This window comes from Nerophis lumbriciformis, linkage group LG14, assembly GCF_033978685.3.
Source record: "Nerophis lumbriciformis linkage group LG14, RoL_Nlum_v2.1, whole genome shotgun sequence".
Taxonomy (NCBI): Eukaryota; Metazoa; Chordata; class Actinopteri; order Syngnathiformes; family Syngnathidae; genus Nerophis; species Nerophis lumbriciformis.
Window position 1 is genome coordinate 35,298,847 of NC_084561.2, and position 25,665 is coordinate 35,324,511.

At 40.0% G+C, this 25,665-nt stretch overlaps 1 protein-coding gene across 1 annotated transcript in view; it reads right to left on the bottom strand.

The window, feature by feature from the left end:
* Positions 1-3,175: 3,175 nt before the first annotated feature.
* Positions 3,176-25,665, bottom strand: part of rgs5a (regulator of G protein signaling 5a) — a 30,200-nt gene continuing 7,710 nt past the window's right edge. Inside the window, exons 3-5 of the mRNA XM_061975561.2 lie at positions 22,365-22,426; positions 13,124-13,290; positions 3,176-4,048 (exon numbers count right to left, since the gene is read on the bottom strand). Coding sequence (XP_061831545.1) covers positions 3,884-4,048; positions 13,124-13,290; positions 22,365-22,426 — 394 coding nt within the window. The 3' untranslated portion in view covers positions 3,176-3,883. The remainder of the gene's footprint in view (positions 4,049-13,123; positions 13,291-22,364; positions 22,427-25,665) is intronic.

A 25,665-nucleotide genomic window follows, 5' to 3' on the forward strand; every position in this document is an offset into this window, starting at 1 on the left:
TGATGTCTCCAAGGTACGGAAAACAGTCGAAAAAACGGAAAATAACAGCTGATTTGACTCGGTGTTTGAGAAAATGGCGGATTGTTTCCCGATGTGACGTCACAACGCTGCGAGAGCGAATATTAGAAAGGCGTTTAATTCGCCAAAATTCACCCATTTAGAGTTCGGAAATCGGTTAAAAAAATATATGGTCTTTTTTCTGCAACATCAAGGTATATATTGACGCTTACATAGGTCTGGTGATAATGTTCCCCTTTAACCCTTATGACCAACTACAAGAATTGTATGATGAAAACATTTAAAGTGGAATCCAATTCGATGTTTACAAATACAAATAAATTCAGAGGAGTGTGCAGCAAATATATTTTTATGTGGTCAAGACAAGACATGCATACAAGATTGTCTGACATATCCAGCACAAGTTCGAGCCCCTAATCATTTTTCTCTCTTTATTTTTTTTTATGGCAACAGACTGATCAATCTTTGCCACAAAGAGCAACCCTTACAACAAAAAATGACTGAATAAGTGCTGAATATGTAGTTGATGATATTGTGTTAATTCACGTCATACATGTGTTTGTGAAAGAAAAGAAAACAAATACATATCATCACATTTTGTGAAGTCACATTGCACACAAATATTAATGCCACCATTGTTTACATTATGTAAAATAAATGAACCGAAACCATCTTATAAAATATCAATGCTACAGAGTATATTTTTTGCAGAAATGCTTATTGTATGGTATATGTCATCATTCAAATATTTATTTTATTTCTGTGTTATACTTGATGGGATCTCATAACTACTTTTCATTGACAAAGATGGGCAGGATTTACTGTTGCAAAACAGAAATACTCCATTGTTTATTTTTGCAGTTTTCATTCACATCAATAAAAAGACATGGGAAAACCACTGCATCAGGTTTTTGTAAACTATTATAAAAAAAACCAACATATCTCACCGCTTTTTATATTCTGTGAATCCCTCCTACGCAACCTCCCATCTTAGCAACTTGCAGTCTAGTGGCCGAGGGGCCCGACCACCGAGCATTCTAAAAAGACCGGCTCCCGTTGGAGACCGAATAGAAAGGAAGTGAGAGTCTTAAGTTGGCAGTGTTGTGAGAGGTGAGAGAGTGAAAAGTGAGCTTTATATCATACACTGTTCATATGATACAGTGTCATTTGCAGGGACACCTTTTATTGTTTAAACATGTCAATACATAGTGGACCTGATTTGCCATCACTTTTTAAAAACAACATCAACAAAAACAACATGATTATTTTAGTTTACACCAAAATTGGTCCAAAATAGGGCCTGTTTTAAAATAAAAAAAATGGTCCCCGAATCCTTAATTTTTTCAGTATGCAGCCCACAGTGGGAAACAAGTTTGGACACATATATAAATATATACACACATTTTTACAGTACAGGCCAAAAGTTTGGACACACCATCTCATTAAATGTGTTTTCTTTATTTTCATGACTATTTACATTGTAGATTGTCACTGAAGGCATCAAAACTATGAATGAACACATGTGGAGTTATGGACTTAACAACAAAAGAAGTGAAATAACTGAAAACATGTTTTATATTCTAGTTTCTTCAAAATAGCCACCCTTTGCTCCGATTACTGCTTTGCACACTCTTGGCATTCTCTCGATGAGCTTCAAGAGGTAGTCACCTGAAATGGTTTCCCCTTCACAGGTGTGCCTTGTCAGGGTTGATTAGTGGAATTTCTTGCTTTATCAATGGGGTTGGGACCATCAGTTGTGTTGTGAATGAGAAGGTATGTCCAAACTTTTGGCCTGTACTGTGTATATATATATATATATATATATATATATATATATATATATATATATATATATATATATATATATATATATATATATATATATATATATATATGTGTGTATATGTGTACTTATGTGTGTATATATATATATATATATATATATATATATGTATATGTGTACTTATGTATATATATATATTTATATATATATATATATATATATATATGTATATGTGTACTTATGTATATATATATATATATATATATATATGTATTTATATGTATATATATATATGTATTTATATATATATGTATTTATATGTATGTATATATATATATATATATGTATTTATATGTATATATATGTGTATTTATATGTATATATGTGTATATATATATATATACATACATATATGTATATATATATGTACATACATATATGTATATATATATGTACATATATATATATATGTACATACATATATGTATATATATATATGTATATATATATATGTACATACATATATGTATATATATATGTACATATATATATGCACATACATATATGTATATATATATATGTATGTATATATATATATATATATATATATATATATATATATATATATATATATATATATATGTATATATATATATATATATATATATATATATATGCATATGTATATGTATATATATATATATATATATATATATATATATATATATATGTATTTACATATATGTTGGTCAACTACGGCATGTTAAAATAAGATAAGGACAAAAGTATTGGGACACCATGCTTGCACACAAACAAAAAATATTACTCATTTTAACCGCCAATTTGCAGCTATAACAGCTTCTATCTACAGGGAAAACATTCTACAAGAATTTGGAATTCGTGAGAATGTTTGTCCGTTCCAAAATATATTCATGCGGCCAAATCTGTGTTTTGTGGTGGTGTGTTCTTCCACACCAATCTCGCCCAAAAATGCCTTGTGTGTCTTGGAAGATCAAAAAAGGGCTTTACCCAAACTGTCTCAGTCCAAAAGTTTTTCATTGGCATATTGTAAAAAAATAAAATAAAAAAGTGACCTTCTGTGGAAAAAGTGTCTTTTGATGAGATAAATACTAGATCCAGTTGGAACGAGCCCACTGTTAAGTAAAAGATTGTCCCAAGACTTTTGTCCGTACAGTTTATTTCTGTTAGTCACTATGATATATACGGTACATGTAGCGTATAAAAGTTGATATATATGTTTTCTGCAGCAAGTAAAGACCTCTAAATATCTCTGTGTGTAATTGAGTGTTTCTGTGGTCACATTTCCCTTTAATAAATTGCAAAATTGATTTTTTTAATGTAATTTTGCCTTGCTATCATTGGTATTAATGTTGTTTAAATAAGTGAAATTATCCTTCTTTAGACACTCTTGAACAGATGCAGCGTCGTCAGATGAGCTGTTTTATCTCTTCGACATGAACCTTTTACATGAGCTTTGTCTAAATTATGACTCAACCAAAGTTGTTAGGTAGCACACGGGACACAATTTGGTGAATAATCAAATTCATTCTGAGCAGCTTGCTTTTTTTTAATGACGATTGGGAATATGTTGTGTAAGAGAGATGGATGGCCTATTTCCAATACAGACACGCCTCTACTTACAGACATTGGACATACAGTATAAACAGACTTCTGCTGTGTAAGATTACTTCGGCCTTAAGTGAGTAGATGTTTTGCTGCAACCCAGACTAAGCTCTATTTTGTCTTTCTCAGCAGCGAACATAAACAGTAGCAGTTGAAGCATAAACAGTATGCACAAAAGTTACTGGGACCTAGACTTAGCTTTTCTCTCTGAACACATTCGGTACCACTGAAGTAGGGGAGTGTCTGCATAGTGTCTTTTCTGTAGAATTTGGAAAATATTCATGTTGATAGTTCTTTTTAAGTTTCAGCTTGTTCCAGCTAAATGATTGGAAAGTGAGCAATTTCAGCGTGCAGTTGTTTTATTATTATCAATTAATATAATTTTTGTTTTCCCAGAACCTTAACTCCCGACCCAGCTGCTCAGTCTCCTGCTCAGGTTTAGTTTACCAAGAGCTCCTGGTACTGCTCAGATTTTAAAAAGCGCCCAAAGGAGTCTTTTTCCATCAGGGAGTAGATCCTCTTTTGGGCCAGGTCAAAGGTTTCAGGAGAGAGATCGACCAAATTCCTCAAAGTCACATCCTTGGTGAAGTGGTCAATGTTTACCTGTGGCAGAGAAACATATACAGTATGTTGTCACCAATGGGCAGTTTGGAGTCCTTAATCAAACTTACATGCATGTTATGTTATAAATAGCATATTAACAATTTGTTCTCATACACTAATACACTAACAAGATATTACAGTAAGGGACTACAAAGGTCAGCAGTGAAAGTGGACCCCCGTTTGTAAACACACAAAAGAGTTTCAGCAGTTTGATACCTAGCTGTATTATGTTGTCCTCCAACTTCAGAGTTTTGGTCCAATAGAGAATAGTTTCAGTGTATCCCCTACGTTTAGAGCTGCCAGCTTATTGGCTATTTCTGTTCTAACAAACACTTTTGGTGCAACTTAGACACATCATCAGTGTCACATTCTGGGTTCATTAGGTGTTTCAGGTCTCAAAACAGACCTCAAACCTTGTGTCTACAAACCCCGTTTCCATATGAGTTGGGAAATTGTGTTAGATGTAAATAAAAACGGAATACAATGATTTGCAAATAATTTTCAACCCATATTCAGTTGAATATGCTACAAAGACAACATATTTGATGTTCAAACTGATAAACATATTTTTTTTTTTTTTGCAAATAATCATTAACTTTAGAATTTGATGCCAGCAACACGTGACAAAGAAGTTGGGAAAGGTGATAATAAATACTGATAAAGTTGAGGAATGCTCATCAATCACTTATTTGGAACATCCCACAGGTGAACAGGCAAATTGGGAACAGGTGGGTGCCATGATTGGGTATAAAAGTAGATTCCATGAAATGCTCAGTCATTCACAAACAAGGATGTCAACAAATACATGAGCAAATTGTTGAACAGTTTAAGAAAAACATTTCTCAAACCAGCTATTGCAAGGAATTTAGGGATTTCACCATCTACAGTCCGTAATATCATCAAAGGGTTCAGAATCTGGAGAAATCACTGCACGTAAGCAGCTAAGCCCGTGACCTTCGATCCCTCAGGCTGTACTGCATCAAAAAGCGACATCAGTGTGTAAAGGATATCACCACATGGGCTCAGGAACACTTCAGAAACCCACTGTCAGTAACTACAGTTAGTCGCTACATCTGTAAGTGCAAGTTAAAACTCTCCTATGCAAGGCGAAAACCGTTTTATCAACAACACCCAGAAACACTGTCGGCTTCGCTGGGCCGGAGCTCATCTAAGATGGACTGATACAAAGTGGAAAAGGGTTCTGTGGTCTGACGAGTCCACATTTCAAACTGTTTTTGGAAACTGTGGACGTCGTGTCCTCCGGACCAAAGAGGAAAAGAACCATCCGGATTGTTATAGGCGCAAAGTTGAAAAGCGAGCATCTGTGATGGTATGGGGGTGTATTAGTGGCCAAGACATGGGTAACTTACACATCTGTGAAGGCGCCATTAATGCTGAAAGGTACATACAGGTTTTGGAGCAACATATGTTGCCATCTAAGCAACGTTACCATGGAAGCCCCTGCTTATTTCAGCAAGACAATGCCAAGCCTCGTGTTACATCAACGTGGCTTCATAGTAAAAGAGTGCGGGTACTAGACTGGCCCGCCTGTAGTCCAGACTTGTCTCCCACTGAAAATGTGTGGCGCATTATGAAGCCTAAAATACCACAACGGAGACCCCCGGACTGTTGAACAACTTAAGCTGTACATCAAGCAAGAATGGGAAAGAATTCCACCTGAGAAGCTTAAAAAAATGTGTCTCCTCAGTTCCCAAATGTTTACTGAGTGTTGTTAAAAGGAAAGGCCATGTAACACAGTGGTGAACATGCCCTTTCCCAAATACTTTGGCACGTGTTGCAGCCATGAAATTGTAAGTTAATTATTATTTGCAAAAAAAAAAAAAAGTTTATGAGTTTGAACATCAAATATCTTGTCTTTGTAGTGCAATATGGGTTGAAAAGGATTTGCAAATCATTGTATTCCGTTTATATTTACATCTAACACAATTTGCCAACTCATATGGAAACGGGATTTGTATGTAGCTTCAGTAGCCCACAGATCCCCCTGCTTGATTAGTCATCTTGATGCCTTTTCTGCTGCATCGGTGATGTCTCTGATGGCTTTCCTGTTCTGCAGTTCCCTTCACTCCCAACATCTTGAGTGCCCTGATGAGAGACTGACGACACACCCTCTACACCCAACCTTGATTGGGTTGCATCGGGTCCTCCATCCCCTGCTTCGGCATTCGCCTGCCAACTCCTCATACCTGGCCCTCTTCCTCTCGAAGGCCTCCTCCATCTGGTCTTCCCAGGGGACAGTCAGTTCCAGCAGGACCACTTGCCTCGTTGTTTTGGACACCAGGACTATGTCTGGCCTGAGTGTGGTCACCGCAATTTTTCTCTGGGAACTTGAGCTGTCTCCTTAGGTCAACCTTAAGCTGCCAGTCCCGAGCTGTTGCTGGCAGCCTCCCCCTGCTAGACTACGATGCTGTTGTGGCATCTCCCCAGCTCCAACAAAGACAATGGACTGCCTCGTTGGTTGTTGGTGTTCTTCAACAAACTCTGTCATAACAAAAAGCTGATGTTGTCCATTTTTCATAGCTTCCCTTCTTTTGCTCCATTTTCTGAATTATCGAAATAAAGTGTTGTAAAAATGAATAGAATACGTGCTGTGTGCTCTACCAACCAGCGTTCTTCAGCACACAACCCGCCTGTCAATTGTCCCTGGAGTTCTTAAAAAAACAAAACAATTACCAAAACAGTTGGTATTTTTTTAGGGAAAGTTAGAGGTTAAGCAAAACAATTCTCGCTGGGGAAAAAGGGGCATATTTCTTCTTTAAAGTTTACACAGCAGTTTGCTGTTCTACTCTGCCTGGTAAATTGTCCAGACAATTTCCGGGCCAGAGAGCACACCCAAATATAAGCCTAATTTGTGGACATTTTTTGTTGTACATTTATTGGCCGCACAAGACTATTAGTTGCTGGTGTAAATTTATAAATAATAAAGGGGAACGTTATCACAATTTCAGAAGGGTTAAAACCATTAAAAATCAGTTCCCAATGGCTTATTTTATTTTTCGAAGTTTTTTTCAAAATTTTACCTATCACGCAATATCCCTAAAAAAAGCTTCAAAGTGCCTGATTTTAACCATCGTTATATACACACCCGTCCATTTTCCTGTGACGTCACACAGTGATGCCAATACAAACAAACATGGCGCATAGAACAGCAAGCTATAGCGACATTAGCTCGGATTCAGACTCGGATTTCAGCGGCTTAAGCGATTCAACAGATTACGCATGTATTGAAACGGATGGTTGTAGTGTGGAGGCAGGTAGCGAAAACGAAATTGAAGAAGAAACTGAAGCTATTGAGCCAAATCGGTTTGAACCGTAGGCAAGCGAAACCGACGAAAACGACACGACAGCCAGCGACACGGGAGAAAGCGAGGACGAATTCGGCGATCGCCTTCTAACCAACGATTGGTATGTGTTTGTTTGGCATTAAAGGAAACTAACAACTATGAACTAGGTTTACAGCATATGAAATACATTTGGCAACAACATGCACTTTGAGAGTGCAGACAGCCCAATTTTCATCAATTAATATATTCTGTAGACATACCCTCATGTCAGCAGGCCAGGGAAGCTAGGGTCGATATTCTTCTCTTGATCACCTTCGGTGGCATAAGGGACGGTGTGAGCCAAGACATCCAGGGGGTTTAGCTCGCTCGTCTGCGGGAACAAACTGCCGCCATTGCTTGCCGTGCTACCGAGGTCCTTTGTCCCTGAATTGCTCACACACTCCGGCAGATTCAATGGGGGTCTGGCGGCAGATTTCTTTGACTTTATCGTTGGAAATGCATCTGCTTTGAGTGTCGCAGGATATCCACACATTCTTGCCATCTCTGTCGTAGCATAGCTTTCGTCGGTAAAGTGTGCGGAACAAACGTCCAATTTCTTGCCACTTTCGCATCTTTGGGCCCCTGGTGCAACTTGAATCCGTCCCTGTTCGTGTTGTTACACCCTCCGACAACACACCGACGAGGCATGATGTCTCCAAGGTACGGAAAACAGTCGAAAAAACTGCTGATTTGACTCGGTGTTTGTAATGTGTTTGAGAAAATGGCGGATTGCTTCCCGTTGTGACGTCATCGCTCCGAGAGCGAATAATAGAAAGGCGTTTAATTCCCCCAAATTCACCCATTTAGAGTTCGGAAATCGGTAAAAAAAATATATGGTCTTTTTTCTGCAACATCAAGGTATATATTGACGCTTACATAGGTCTGGTGATAATGTTCCCCTTTAACAAAAGACACTGCCTGTACAGTACCATTGAACCTGTACAGGTCATTGAACGTGGTCTTCGTCCATCTCTTTCACCTGCCGTATTTTTCGGTGTGGCCGATGTTTCCTTTTCGATCGGCAGGGTGATCGCTCTGGCTCTGGGCCTGCGTAGTTTGCATTTTGTCAGTTCTTCTCTATCTTGAAAGCAAGTCTTTAATGCGTTAATTGCTGACTGAGTAAGTGTGTTTGATTTTTGACTTTTGATTTTTTGGGGGGGCGGAGTAACTTCAGTGCCATCCACACTGGTTTAAATGTAGCTTAAAGATGTGAATAATGGATATCACTATATAAAGCGCTTTGAGTCTTTATAATAATAATAATAATAATAATACATTTAATTTCATAGTGCTTTTCAGGAAACTCAAGGTCGTTTTACAACAATAGATAATACAATAAAACCAAGGCATATAAATAAACAACACGATAGAATACAAATAGGGTAAGAGTAGTTGGTGAATTAGACGGAGTAGGCAGACCAGAACAGGGGTGTTTTGAGTTTAGATTTGAAGATGGGCAGAGAGTCGCAGTTACAGAGGTCAAGTGGTAGATTGTTCCAGAGCTAGGGAGCAGAGCGACTGAAGGCTCTGCCCCCCATAGTGATGAGGCGGGCAGGGGGCACAGAGAGGTGGATGGAGAAGGAGGATCTGAGGGAACAAGTGGGGATAGTGACGTGCAGGAGATCAGACAGGTGTGGAGGGGCAAGGTTGTGGATGGCCATCAAGGTGTACAGAAGGAGTTTGTAATTGATCCGGTACTGTACGGAGAGCCAGTGGAGTTGCTGGAGGATGGGGGTGATCTGGCAGTGAGAGGGTGTCTTCGTTATGATACGGGCAGCTGAATTCCGGACCAGTTGGATTTTATGGAGAGACGTGTTAAGGAGGCCGAAGAGGAGAGAGTTGCAGTAGTCCAGACGGGAGGTGATGAGGATGTGAACAAGGATGGCAGTGGTGTGGGGGGTGAGGGAGAGGCGGAGTCTACTGATGTTGCGGAGATGGAAACAGGCAGTGCGTGTAGTGATGTTGATGTGCGAGTTAAAGGACGGTGTGCCGTCGAGGACGACACCTAGACTCTTAACCTGAGGGGAAAGGGAAACTGAGGAGTTGTCAATGGTGAGAGAGAAACTGTTAACTTTAGAAAGGGTGGATTTGGTGCCAAGTAGGAGGATTTCAGTTTTATTGCAGTTTAATTGAGAGAATTGGGTGGCTGGAAGATTTTGGAGTTTCCTTCATTAGATAGGATGAGGCTGTGTAGTAACTAGATTTGGTGTGAGAAATTAGGTCTTTGTATTGTGAGATCTGGAACGTTTATGGATAGTAAGAACGTTTTTTTATATAATCTCTTGAGTTGGCGGTTTTTGGATTTCATGGACCGGAGTTCGAGGGTAAACCAGGGGGCAGTTGTGGAGAAGGAGACAGACCAGGTTTTTAGGGGGGCGAGAGAGGTAAGAGTGTTGGTGAGGCATTTGTTGTAATGAGCGACCAGTTCATCCAGGTTGGAGAGAGAGTCCGGGATTGGGAAACTGTCAACATTGGAGCGGAGAGTGTCAATGTTAATGTCCTTGATATTCCAGAATGAAATAAATCGGGGAGATTTGATAGTAGAGAGGCGGAGCACTGCGTTAAAAGTGAGGAGGAAGTGATCAGTTGCAGGGAAAACATCAGCAGTAGGCTTGGAGGGGGTGAGACCAGAGCACACTAAATCAAGAGTGTGTCCTTTGATGTGTGTTGGGAAATCAATTAGTTGTTGGATTCCAAAACTGTCCAGACAAGATGCAAAGTCTCTGGTGAGAGGCAGGTTTGTGCTGTCCATATGTATATTAAAGTCCCACAGCAGAATTTAATTTGGTGACAAGAGTGGATGGGCAGCACGGTGGAAGAGGGGTTAGTGCATCTGCCTCACAATACAAAGGTCCTGAGTAGTTGGGTTCAATCCCGGGCTCGGGATCTTTCTGTGTGGAGTTTGCATGTTCTCCCCGTGACTGCGTGGGTTCCCTCCGGGTACTCCGGCTTCCTCCCACCTCCAAAGACATGCACCTGGGGATAGGTTGATTGGCAACACTAAATTGGCCCTAGTGTGTGAATGTTGTCTGTCTATCTGTGTTGGCCCTGCGATGAGATAGCGACTTGTCCAGGGTGTACCCCGCCTTCCGCCCGATTGTAGCTGAGATAGGCTCCAGCGCCCCCCACGACCCCAAAGGGAATAAGCGGTAGAAAATGGATGGATGGATGGACAAGAGTGGATACATGAGTCAGTAGAGTAGACAATTCACTGATAAAATCACTGTGTGGCCTAGGGGGGTGGTAAACTGTGGCTATGATGGTTGGTGAGGATCCAGGAAGCTTAAGAACAAGGCATTATAAAAGAGCTAAATGCAGGGACTGAGATAGGGAGGACGTTCCACTTCTCGCGGTATATTGCGAGATCTCCTCCACGGCCGTTGCCACGGGGATGACAGATGTAAACAAAACCAGGAGGAGCGGAATCGTTGAGTGGTGAAAAGTTGTTAGGCTGTTGCCAAATTTCTGTTAAAAAGAGAAACTCAAATTTACATTCGGTGAGGAGATCTTGGATTAGGTGTCCTTTGCTCGTGAGTGAGCGAATGTTGACGAGACCGAAGTTGACAGCGGAGGTGTCGTGTTTGACAACAGCATTAGCCGACTTAGCTAGGCTGAAGATGGTTGACTGGACGGTCGGAGTTTCTGGGAGAGCGGCGAGAAGTGGTCCAAGTGGAATGGATTTTACTGGAGTGGTTATGCTGTATATGTCTGCGGAACCCACGGTGGATGTAGCGCAGAAGAGGCGAGCGATGTCTGATTTAGCTCCAATGGTGGAAGCTGCGGTATATTCCAGCAAATCCTGAGAAGGTCAACGACTGAGTAATGGAGTAGTCCTGCCACAGGATGATTTTCAGGATGACAGGAGTATACAGATGAGCCCAGACCAGGTGACAATGTGGTAGGTCCACATGATGAGTCTGGGACCAGGTAGCTCACAAAGCTACCGGCGTTATGTAAGCGTCAATATATACCTTGATGTTGCAGAAAAAATACCATATATTTTTTTCACCGATTTCCGAACTCTAAATGGGTGAATTTTGGCGAATTAAACGCCTTTCTATTATTCGCTCTCGGAGCGATGACGTCACAACATGACGTCACATCGGGAAGCAATCCGCCATTTTCTCAAACACATTACAAACACCAAGTCAAATCAGCTCTGTTATTTTCCGTTTTTTCGACTGTTTTCCGTATCTTGGAGACATCATGCCTCGTCGGTGTGTTGTCGGAGGGTGTAACAACACGAACAGGGACGGATTCAAGTTGCACCAGTGGCCCAAAGATGCAAAAGTGGCAAGAAATTGGACGTTTGTTCCGCACACTTTACCGACAAAAGCTATGCTACGACAGAGATGGCAAGAATGTGTGGATATCCTGCGACACTCAAAGCAGATGCATTTCCAACGATAAAGTCAAAGAAATCTTCCGCCAGACCCCCATTGAATCTGCCGGAGTGTGTGAGCAATTCAGGGACAAAGGGCCTCGGTAGCACGGCAAGCAATGGCGGCAGTTTGTTCCCGCAGACGAGCGAGCTAAACCCCCTGGATGTCTTGGCTCCCTTATGCCACCGAAGATGATCAAGAGAAGAATATCGACCCTAGCTTCCCTGGCCTGCTGACATCAACTCCAAAACTGGACAGATCAGCTTTCAGGAAAAGAGAGCGGATGAGGGTATGTCTACAGAATATATTAATTGATGAAAATTGGGCTGTCTGCACTCTCAAAGTGCATGTTGTTGCCAAATGTATTTCATATGCTGTAAACCTAGTTCATAGTTGTTAGTTTCCTTTAATGCCAAACAAACACATACCAATCGTTGGTTAGAAGGCGTCGCCGAATTCGTCCTCGCTTTCTCCCGTGTCGCTGGCTGTCGTGTCGTTTTCGTCAGTTTAACTTGCATACGGTTCAAACCGATATGGCTCAATAGCTTCAGTTTCTTCTTCAATTTCATTTTCGCTACCTGCCTCCAGACTACAACCATCCGTTTCAATACATTCGTAATCTGTTGAATCGCTTAAGCCGCTGAAATCCGAGTCTGAATCCGGGCTAATGCTGCTATAGCTTGCAGTTCTTTCCGCCATGTTTGTTTGTGTTGGCTTCACTATGTGACGTCACAGGAAAATGAACGGGTGTTTATAACGATGGTTAAAATCAGGCACTTTAAAGCTTTTTTTAGGGATATTGCGTGATGGGTAAAATTTTGAAAAAAACTTCGAAAAATATAGTAAGCCACTGGGAACTGATTTTTAATGGTTTTAACAATTCTGAAATTGTGATAATGTTCCCCTTTAATGGTTTCGTCAGGCCTATTTGGGTGATGTTCGGCAGGCCAAATGAAAAGCTTTGGTTAAAAAAAAATCCTCATGTGCGGGGTGGTTCTAATCACCTGCTTGACATGATTCCGGTCTGTAAAATGTTCTGTCCATGAAACTTAAATACAGCTGAAAACAGATGGTTTCCTGGCAATCTACAGTCTGTAACTGTGAGTAACCTTTGTTAAGGGGAATTGACAATCTGAATGATTTGACCCCAATTTGTTTACCCTTTTTCCAACCAAATGCATGGGATTTATGTTTCTATTCCATGCATTGTCATTTGTTACCACTCGCTAATATGGCTTTCACAACTAATTATAATAGTTAACATACTTTTTAAGTGTTACTTGTTGCTTAATGCAACCTGCACCTGCATTGTTTTCCATGACCTCCCATGAAAAATTTGAGACTCTGACCTCTTTGGGTCCCTCAAACTGGATGTAGTCCTCATAGATCATTTTGGCCTTGGCCGCCATTTTCACTGGGTTCTTTGTCTTCTTGAAGTCCTCACAGGCCATCCAGAACTCGATATTCTCATCGCTGAACTCAGATCGCAGAAAGCCACGGAAGGCAGCCAGACCATCTAATGGAGAGATCAAAGAGACATTAGAGATGTACGAGTCATTTCCTGCAGATCAATATCAAGTCAAGTATGACATCTTTGGGTACAATTTTCCTTTCTCATCGCCCTGTACAATGAGAACAATGTTATTTTCCATATACAAACCCCATTTCCGTATGAGTTGGGAAATTGTGTTAGATGTAAATGGAAATGGAATACAATGATTTGCAAATCATTTTCAACCCATATTCAGTTGAATATGCTACAAAGACAACATATTTGATGTTCAAACTGATAAACATTTTTTTTTTGCAAATAATCATTAACTTTAGAATTTGATGCCAGCAACACGTGCCAAAGAAGTTGGGAAAGGTGGCAATAAATACTGATAAAGTTGAGGAATGCTCATCAAACACTTATTTGGAACATCCCACAGGTAAACATGCAAATTGGGAACAGGTGGGTGCCATGATTGGGTATAAAAGTAGATTCCATGAAATGCTCAGTCATTCAAAAACAAGGATGGGGCGAGGGTCACCACTTTGTCAACAAATTTGTGAGCAAATTGTTGAACAGTTTAAGAAAAACCTTTCTCAACCAGCTATTGCAAGGAATTTAGGGATTTCACCATCTACGGTCCGTAATATCATCAAAATGTTCAGAGAATCTGGAGAAATCACTGCACGTAAGCAGCTAAGCCCGTGACCTTCGATCCCTCAGGCTGTACTGCATCAATAAGCGACATCAGTGTGTAAAGGATATCACCACATGGGCTCAGGAACACTTCAGAAACCCACTGTCAGTAACTACAGTTGGTCGCTACATCTGTAAGTGCAAGTTAAAACTCTCCTATGCAAGGCGAAAACCGTTTATCAACAACACCCAGAAACGCCGTCGGCTTCGCTGGGCCTGAGCTCATCTAAGATGGACTGTTACAAAGTGGAAAAGTGTTCTGTGGTCTGACGAGTTCGCATTTCAAATTGTTTTTGGAAACTGTGGACATCGTGTCCTCCGGACCAAAGAAGAAAAGAACTATCCGGATTGTTATAGGCACAAAGTTGAAAAGCCAGCATCTGTGATGGTATGGGGGTGTATTAGTGCCCAAGACAACTTACACATATCTGTGAAGGCGCCATTAATGCTGAAAGGTACATACAGGTTTTGGAGCAACATATGTTGCCATCCAAGCAACGTTACCATGGACGCCCCTGCTTATTTCAGCAAGACAATGCCAAGCCACGTGTTACATCAACGTGGCTTCATAGTAAAAGAGTGCACGTACTAGACTGGCCTGCCTGTCGTCCAGACCTGTCTCCCATTGAAAATGTGTGGCGCATTATGAAGCCTAAAATACCACAACAGAGACCCCCGGACTGTTGAACAACTTACGCTGTACATCAAGCAAGAATGGGGAAGAATTCCACCTGAGAAGCTTAAAAAATGTGTCTCCTCAGTTCCCAAACGTTTACTGAGTGTTGTTAAAACACGCACTACAATGGCGGAAGCGTGCCCATTTTTAGTACTTATGCAGATCCCAAATACACATCAGCAGGTACCAGAAGGTAAGAAAAGTTGCTTTTGCATAATATTGTGAAACAAAACGCCAGATAATATGTCTACTAATAGGTCCCATTTTGTGTTCCTTTTACACGCATCATGTTAAATGCGCCAACAATCCATCAAGCGGTGCGTTGTACTAAAAACATTTTGACAGATTTTTGAGCGCCGTGTGTAATGTTTTATATTCTCAACAGAACATTTAAAGTTTTGGTGTTGTTTACTGCCGTCATCTTGCAGTTTACACTTATCTCTTATGTTTGACTGCCATCTACTGGTCACACTTATCATTACACTATGTACCAAATAAAATAGCTTTGAGGTTGGTAAGCACGACCAGAATTATGCCATGCATTAGGCGCACCGAGTTATAAGGCGCACTGTTGATTTTTGAGAAAATTAAAGGATTTTAAGTGCGCCTTATAGTCCGAAAAATTCGGTACCGTAAATACAGTAGAACACTCTCAAGGCTGCTTATATTGGGGGACGGGAGTGTCTATATGGATGTTATTTTATGTTTAGAGGGCTCTAATAATGTTTACGACCTTCTAAATATATTTTTTAAACAGTCTTTTTATGCTCGAACTATTTTTTTGATTTATTATGGATAATCCTACACCATGTCTGGTACCGATTAACTGCGATAAATGAGGGACCGCTGTATTGCCCATAAAAGGTTCCATTGTCTGATCGAATTTGTGCAGTAGATAGATGATAGGCCTACTGTTATGCCCTTGGGCTTTTATCAGCTAATCTTAAATGGCTGGCTAGGGTTAAAATAGCTCGGATTTCCAACCAGACTTGAGTCCAAGGATCCACAAAGAGAAGCACATACACACATGCAATGATGACAAACTAAATAAAGGGGAAACTATTTGCTTTCTTTTCTAAAGTGCCTGGAGAAGACCTGTAGAAGATGATTTATTAATGTTAATATTAAAAGTCGCACCCCACCTTCCGCCCGAATGCAGCTGAGATAGGCTCCGGCGCCCCCCGCGGACCCCGAAAGGGACAAGCGATAGAAAATGGATGGATGGAATATTAAATATAATTATTAATAGGAAGCAGTAGAATATGGATGGATGAATTAATAGGCTTAATAACACCTACATATCGTGACTGGGGAGGGGGCGTGGCCTGCGGGCCTGCCGCGGAACGGGGTGTGCCAGGACCGGCCTCGAAGACAGGGACAGGTGAGTAGATGGCCCAGGTGGGCCTTCTTTGTCTAATCACCTGTCGCCTTTATTAGCAGCAGCCGGAATGAGACACAGAGTTGGAGTTGGAGTGGGAGTCAGAGAGAGAGAGACACGGACTCTGAAAAGAAGGACCTTCTTTGTGCAAATAAAACAGTTTTGTACCCAGAAATCCGGGCTCTCGTGGCAGTGTGTGGTGGTCCGAAGAACACACTAGACTAGAGGGCAACCTCGACAGTGACAAAGTAAAAAATATCAATACGACTATTTTAATCACTTTATTCTTTTTTTTCTCACTTCCTACCCATTTCACTCTCAGGCTCGAAACTGTCTTTTATAGAAACTCGTCCTCCTGAACTTTCAACAGTACTCGACCGCTCAGAGTTTTCTTGACTGTCCTGCTGGGTTCTACAGTGTATTTGATGGTGGATTTTTGGTTCTCATAACTAAACAATGGTGCTCTTTAAATGTATATTACAGGAGCTTTTCATGATATAGTGAAAATGTTTGACCTTGCAGGCAACATTTTGTTATAGAATACAAGCTACATAAAATCGAAAACCGTTTTTTGTTCAGAACATTATTTTATTTTGAAACACTACTTACGAGTAAAAGCACATAGATTGAGTCACTGTGTGTTTAATCATACTGAAATCGGTATGTATCAAAACAGACTTACCACTGTAAGAAATATGTTGTATGTGCGGTCGAAAAAATTGTGTAAGTGGGGCGAGAGTCCAGTCCCATTCTTGAATATTTTTTAGCTCTACGTTTTGGGTCAATGTCCAGTTGGAGGACCCATATACTGTGACTCAGCTTTCTTACATGCGCAGACACATTTGGGGCCAGAATGCTTTTACGTCAATCTGAATTTCAGAAAATTCCTGTACGTTTTCGAGAGTCACTACTTTGAAAAATGCGGTTAATAGAAACAAAAGCGGGCTCATAAATAAAAGTGCGTATACAAATGCATTTAAGCATGCAAACATAGAGGAAACATTAATCTCTCCGCTCCAGTCAGTGCAGGAGAGACTGAACATTCTTCCGCCACCCACAGAGTTCCACTGTCTGCATTTAGCCTGTTTTGATGCACAGGGAGCACTTCAGTGAAGGACTAGCAGGAGTGTTTACTGCTGCTTGCAAAACATTATCCATCATCAGGGTCATTGCTGTCAGCATTTTTTTGGGGGACGAGAAAATCCATAAGATTAAGGGGACAAAAAAGTTTAACGCTTGTGTAATGTTCATATTGTTGCTACTCAGCCAGCGTTTTTCGGTCTGATGGACCCGTTGCATTTTGTGGCTTTTAATGCCTCACAATCAAACACGTTTATGTTAAAATACTGAACAGATGTTTATTGGGATAAGGTCAACTAGGGATGTCCCGATCCAGGTTTTTGCACTTCCGATCCGATACCGATATTGTTTTTGCACTTCCGATCCGATACCGATACTGACCGATACCGATACTGACCGATAATGGCCATGTATTAAAGTTTAAAGTTATTTAGCCTACTTAGTTGTCAGAATCATGTTGAAAAGGGTTTTAGTACTCTTGATAACAACTAGCCAGCTGAATTAGGGGAGTTTGAATAATACACAATGGTTGGTAACAAGAAACTGACCTGTTTATTCAAGGATAAACACAAAATAGACAAAATTATACATGACAAACAGAAATTGCATCATTGAAACTAGGGCTGGGCGATATGGCCTTTTTTTTAATATTGCAATATTTTAAGGCCATATTGCGATACCCGATATATATCTCGATATTTTGCCTTAGCCTTGAATGAACACTTGATGCATATAATCACAGCAGTATGATGATTCTATGTGTTTTGATTGATTGATTGAGACTTTTATTAGTAGGTTGCACAGTGAAGTACATATTCCGTACAATTGACCACTAAATGGTAACACCCGAATACGTTTTTCAACTTGTTTAAGTCGGGGTCCACTTAAATTGATTCATGATACAGATATATACTATCAGATATATACTATCATCATAATACAGTCATCACACAAGATAATCACATTGAATTATTTACATTATTTATAATCCAGGGTGTGGAGGGGGGCGCCGGATGTAAGTGTCAAAAAGACAGCCAAAAGAGTTTGATATGAGAATAAATCTAAAGTTAAAATATAGGGTAGAAATGCATCCATTTGCAGGAAATGTAGTCTTGATTTTCAAAATGTTCTTTCAAGGCTTGCATGTCTACATTAAAACATTCTTCTTCATACTGCATTAATATATGCTACTTTTAAACTTTCATGCAGAGAAGGAAATCACAACTAAAAAAAATCAAAAAAATTTTCATACGGTGTTGATCTGGAAATTTTTGCCTCAGCATTTGATGGTGTGGACGTGTGGCACCGAATGGAGATAAGCGTTTCGACAGACGTTATAATATTTGAACAATGATGACGAAAACTGTTTTCTCTGTCGTGTCCGTGTGTCGAAAATTGTTATGCGCTTATTTTTTTTATTTGATTTTGTGCGTGGCATATAATTGCTATGCGCAGAGGACGTTTGAGCAGCGTGCAATTGCACAGGCGAGCACCTTAGAGAGAACGTTGGTCACACGGCTGCGCTAGCATCACAGCTAACGTTAGCCATGCTGCTACCTCTCTGCTGCGAGAGGACGTATACGTATGTGACGTATGACGTGACAGTATGTGACGTGTGTAAGAAGGTGCGCTTGCTGTCTGTGAGAGGGAGACACAGAAAAGAGTGAGAAGAGCCTGTCGTGTAATGCCAGCAGCTAAAAGCAACTGCGTGAGAATCTGTGGATGTGTTGAAGGTGTGCTGGAAAATGCGGAACGGAAATTAGGGAGCAGCGGAAAAGTGGAATGTACTATTTAAATAGGTGCGTTGGAAAACACGGAGCGGAGTTGTTGTTTTTTAACTGGATCTGGATCGGCATTTTCCCATGCCTTGCCTATACGCATTTTTTTGCAAATATCGGCGGCCGATCCGATCCAAATATTGGATCGGGACATCCCTAAGGTCAACATCTGTTCAGTATTTTAACATAAAAGTGTTTGATTGCGAGGCATTAAAAGCCACAAAATGCAACGGGTCCATCAGACCCACAAACGCTGGCTGAGTAACAACAATATGAACGTTGCACGGAAAATTTCTCTGCCAGTTTCTGCATCCCACAGGGATTCTTCTTTTGTGTTTCTGCACCTGCGGTTCCCACACAAGGTTGCAACATTGTTTGTCAACACTGTCTGCTCTCATTTTCTCGCACATTTGATCCTCTAATGTTCTGTGTACCTATACTCTGTCCTCCTCCTGTATAGGCCTGCTGTGTGTGTGTGTGTGTGTGTGTGTGTGTGTGTGTGTGTGTGTGTGTGTGTGTGTGTGTGTGTGTGTGGTACACAGAACATCAATTTCCACACTTCTATTAGCCACTGGACCCGGACATTTTATATGTAATAGAAATGTGTAGGGGGGGTGTATGGTGTGTGTTCATTAAATATGTATTCTGATATATGTTCTTTACAGAAAATGAGTCAAAGTCAGTGAGTCTCAGTTTGAAAAATTAATTAATTGTATCATTTTTCTTTTAATAAAAAATGAAAACGGGTCCCACAGACCCGAACACCACACAAGGGTTAACAACACGAGTATGAGTGGCATGAAAAAAATATATAGTATATTGTAGCGTCCCGGAACAGTTAGTGCTGCAAGGGGTGCTAGGTATTTGTTCTGTTGTGTTACGGTGCGGATGTTCTCCCGAAATGTGTTTTCACCTTGCATAGGAGAGTTTTAACTTGTACTTACAGATGTAGCGACCAAATGTAGTTACTGACAGTGGTTTTCTGAAGTGTTCCTGAGCCCATGTGGTGATATCCTTTACACACTGATGTCGCTTGTTGATGCAGTACAGCCTGAGGGACCGAAGGTCACGGGCTTAGCTGCTTACGTGCAGTGATTTCTCCAGATTCTCTGAACCCTTTGATGATATTATGGACCGTAGATGGTGGAATTCCTAAATTCCTTGCAATAGCTGGTTGAGAAAGGTTTTTCTTAAACTGTTCAACAATTTGCTCACGCATTTGTTGACAAAGTGGTGAACCTCGCTCCATCCTTGTTTGTGAATGACTGAGCATTTCATGGAATCTACTTTTATACCCAATCATGGCACCCACCTGTTCCCAATTTGCCTGTTCACCTGTGGGATGTTCCAAATAAGTGTTTGATGAGCATTCCTCAACTTTATCAGTATTTATTGCCACCTTTCCCAACTTCTTTGTCACGTGTTGCTGGTATAAAATTCTAAAGTTAATGATTATTTGCAAAAAAAATTATCAGTTTGAACATCAAATATGTTGTCTTTGTAGCATATTCAACTGAATATGGGTTGAAAATGATTTGCAAATTATTGTATTCCGTTTATATTTACATCTAACACAATTTCCCAACTCATATGGAAACGGGGTTTGTATAAGTATGTGTCAATGAAAGGGCATTTTATGATTTTTCTTAATTTGATTACATGCATACATAATTTTATTGCATGTTTTTTTTGTATCTCTTTAATTTAGGTAGCCAGGGACTGCAGATGGAAATTAGATATTTAGCTATAATCTGGTGAAGGACATATCCACTATATTGCCAAAAGTATTTGGCCACCTGCCTTTACTCACATATAAACTTGAAGTGCCATCCCATGGAATTGTCCAAAATGTTTTTGTATCCTAGAGCATTCAAAGTTCATTTCACTGGAACTAAGGGGCCAAGCCCAACTCCTGAAAAACAGCCCCACACCATAATTCCTCCTCTACCAAATTTCTCACTCGGCACAATGCAGTCCAAAATGTAGCGTTCTCCTGGCAACCTCCAAACCCAGACTGGTCCGTCAGATTGCCAGATGGAAAAGCGTGATTCATCACTCCAGAGAAGGCGTCTCCACTGCTCTAGAGTCCAGTGTGGCGTATATTTCTAACAATGTTAAAGTTGTTTATACGGCCATTCTCAGTGTAAACTGTATCGCTGTTGATGAAGTATGCTTTGCATTTACGTGTGTGTGCGTACAGGAGCCGCTCATATCTTGTGACTAGGCGGGCACGTTGTTAGAAAGGATGAAAAGCGGACGTGACGTGAACTCGTAGAGGACGTTAAAAGCAGTGCCTGTAAGGCACGCCCCCAAGACTGTGGAATACGAGATATAATGACTGATGAACAACTTTGTCCGATAATGAAGGTTTCCTCAGCCCAAAGCCTGAGCCCCGACATTAATGAACTAGCATCCAAGAAAAGATGGCAGGTATCTGGCTTGAGCACATCAGATTAGATCAGTGTGTTGCAAACAGCAGTTTAAAGTCCTGAATGGTTGGTTTATTAATTTTCAAATTTATTAGCCTGTGGAAAAAGTTAATGTTGATATTTACCTCAGAAGGCTGCAAATAGAAAAGAGGCATTCAATTTTCATTTAAATTGTATTTGATGTGCCATTGATATTTATAATTATTATTATTATTATTATTATTATTTGAAACTCGATTTTGCATGTCACTATAAAGTTATATAAGCCTTGCTTGTTCAATATTTAATGCAAAACTTGTTTGGGTCCCTATCAAAAAAGTTAATTTGTTCAACCTTAGTCCGCGGCTTTGTTCAGTTTTAAATTTTGGCCCACTCTGTATTTGAGTTTGACACCCCTGCTTTACACCATTGCATCCAACGCTTTGCATTGGACTTGGTGATGTATGGCTTAGTCACTGCTGCTCGGCCATGGAAACACATTCCATGAAGCTCTCTGCGTACTGTACGTGGGCTAATTGAAGGTCACATGAAGTTTGGAGCTCTGTAGCAACTGACTGTGCAGAAAGTGTTTGCACTACGCGCTTTAGCATCCGCTAAACCCTCTCTGTCCGTTTACGTGGCCTACCACTTGGTGGCTGAGTTGCTGTTGTTCCCAAACTCTTCACTTTTCTCATAATAAAGTTGACTTTGGAATATTTAGGAGCGAGGAAATTTCACGACTGGATTTGTTGCACAGGTGGCATCCTATGACAGTTCCACGCTGCAAATCACAGAGCGGCCCATTCTTACACAAATGTTTGTAGAAACAGTCTCCATGCCTAAGTGCTTGATTTTATACACCTGTGGCCGGACCAAGTGATTAGGACACCTGATTCTCATCATTTGGATGGGTGGCCAAATACCTTTGGCAATATAGTGTATGTCTTTGAGCTTAATGTTTCTGTGCATTGTCCCTTCAAATAAAGACTCAACTAAACTAACAAAAAAAAAAATCCATATTTAAAATGTATAATTTAAGCAAAGACAAATTGTGACTGGAATAGCAAAGGAAGTAGACCTACAGTTGTTGTTCAGGACTTGGTCAAGACCCTCACGCCACTGAGCAGCTTCTTCAGGTGAAGGCCTGTACACAAAATACGTCATGTCAAACAAACTGCAGGAAATCATCTGAATTTTGGTTTCACTGTCAAAGGTTATGCATAATTCTGTTTTCAGTTTGTGTCAAAATGTATTTCTCTGAGGGCCCAAAGACAAATCAAAGGGTGCAAGGGGTATTTTGATATTTTTAGTTAAGCAAAATAAAGGCTATGAAGTACTTTTCATGTATTGTAAGACATCACTTTTTGTTATATATATTTTTTTATTTTAATTTTTTTAGTCCTGTCCAGCTACTCAGGCAAATCATATAGTTGATGTCGATGCCCATAACGGCTGTACAGATTTACTTTACAAAAGAGAAGTGTGGGATACTTCTCTTGTTGCCTTATTTGTATTTGACTTTATTAAATGGATTTATATTATTATTTGGTGCAGCCGGGCCGGAGCAGGAGGGGATAGAAAGAGGAAAAAAAGGAAGACAGAGGGGGGAATTGTGGGGACAAGAGTTGGATTAGACAGAGAGACAACAACAACAAACACAACAATAACAATAACAACCACAACAGAACAGCATCAGCGAATACAATATGTACAAATATGATAGTAAAAGTGATAGCAAAGAAGCAGTTAGGGAAATAAATATTAATAACTTAATAAATTGACAATGAGCATTTTTACACTACAAATAGCAATATCACTATTGATAATAAATAACAATAATTACCTCTATTATCAACAATACAGTTGTTCAAATGCAACAATACATATATGTAATAATAACTTAAAATACAAAAGAAAGCAGATAAATGGAGGGGAAGAAGGAGAAGCGAACTATATTAACCTTGTAGATTGTTATAGTAAAATTAGGTTAACCTTTGTCAGTGTGCCATGTGTTACCCAGTTTCACCTAGGGCAGGGGTCGGCAACCCAAAATGTTGAAAGAGCCATATTGGACCAAAAATACAAAAACAAATCTGTCTGGAGCCGCAAAAAATTAAAAGCCGTATTACATACAGATAGTGTGTCATGAGATATAAATTGAATTAAGAGGACTTAAAGGAAACTAAATGACCTCAAATATAGCTACAAATGAGGCATTATGATGCAATATGTACATATAGCTAGCCTAAATAGCATGTTAGCATCGATTAGCTTGCAGTCATGCAGTGACCAAATATGTCTGATTAGCACTCCACACAAGTCAATAACATCAACAAAACTCACCTTTGTGCATTCATGCACAACGTTAAAAGTTTGGTGGACAAAATGAGACAGAAAAAGAAGTGGCATAAAACACGTCCTAGAAAGTCGGAGAAAGTTGTACATGTAAACAAACTACGGTGAGTTCAAGGACCGCCAAAATTAGTAGGACAAAACGGCGCTCGCCAAATACTCGAATCAGTGAGGCATGTTTAATATAAACTGTGCTTTATAACAATTAGGGAGGTTTGCGTCATGTTTGTCCTCCTACGGACACCATATTAAAACAAACAAAAAACAAATTACACTCATCTTTTTCCATTTTTCATACATGTTTGAAAAAGCTCAAGAGAGCCACTAGGGCGGCGCTAAAGAGCTAATATATTTGTATGTCTGTATGCACATGTGTTATGTGAGCAAGTTTTAATGTTGTAAAATGTATGTTTTATGTGTTGCTTACTGTGTTTAATGTAACCTTGCTGCTGCCCTCTTGGCCAGGTCTCCCTTGGAAAAGAGATATTTGATCTCAATGGGATTTTACCTGGTTAAAAAAAAGATAAATAAAAATAAACTTCGACCCCAAAGGGAATAAGCGGTAGAAAATGGATGGATGGACATTAGTTTTAGATTATACCAAAAATTTGGGTATCACTCTGATACCAAGTAGTTACAGGATCATACGTTGGTCATATTCAAAGTCCTCATGTGTCCAGGGAGTTTTTCCTGAGTTTATAAACATAATATGAACTTTAAAAAAATGAAAAAATATTTTGTGATGCTAAAAAATATCGATGTAATCATAGTAGTGTCGACTAGATACGCTCTTGTACTTGGTATCATTACAGTGGATGTGGGGTGTAGATCCACCAATGGCGTTTGTTTACATTCAGGTACAGATACCTGTAAGAAACTTACTTTATTTGCCGCCATGGAGGCGAGTATTAGTGATTTAGAAGTAGCTACAACACTGCAAACTGCGGATGGACTTTACCCGCAAGCTAGCTAGCCATGTCTTAAAGCACCTCTTCCTGAGGGCGTTTCAGTGTTATAACTTCACCTTTATCGTCAGTTTTTTAAGCCAAAATGCGCTGCCGAACATGCTCCTCTGCTCGTAAACCAACAGTGTCACGATGTGACGACGATGGGGGACCGGGGGGGGTGGTTTGGACCTGTACTTTTTAGAGGTGGTATAGTACCAAATATGATTCATTAGCATACTTGTCATCACTCCCGGATTTTCCGGGAGACTCCCGAAATTCAGCGCCTCTCCCGAAAACCTCCCGGGACAAATTTTCTCACGAAAATCTCACGAAATCCAGGCGGACCTGAGTGACGTGTCGACAGCCTGTTTTCACGTCCGCTTTCCCACAATATAAACAGCGTGCCTGCCCAATCACGTTTTAACTGTAGAATGATCGAGGGCGAGTTCTTGGTTTCTTATGTGGGTTTATTGTTAGGCAGTTTCATTAACATCCTCCCAGCACGGTAACAACACACAACAACAGCAGTCACGTTTTCGTCTACCGTAAAGCAGTTTGTCTGCTGTAAACAGCAATGTTGTGACACTCTTAAACAGGACAATACTGCCATCTACTGTACATGCATATGTGACAATAACATCTAGGGCTTTTAAAGAGTGCAGTGCACACAACTGCGCACACAACAAGGAGACGAAGCAGAATGCATCATCAGAGAGGGTGTTCAGCATGGTTAGAAAAATAGTGACAGAGAATAGAACAAGGATGGACAATTCAACCCTTAACTCAACAATGAGTAGATGAGTGTTATGTGTGTGTATATGTGTAAATAAATGAACACTGAAATTCAAGTATTTCTCTTATTTATATATATATATATATATATATATATATATATATATATATATATATATATATATATATATATATATATATATATATTTAATAAAATAAATATATATATATATATATATATATATATATATATATATATGCAATACTTGACTTGGTAAATTCTAACTGTAAATATACTCCTCCCCTCTTAACCGCGCCCCCAACCACGCCCCTGCCCCACCTCCGACCCCCC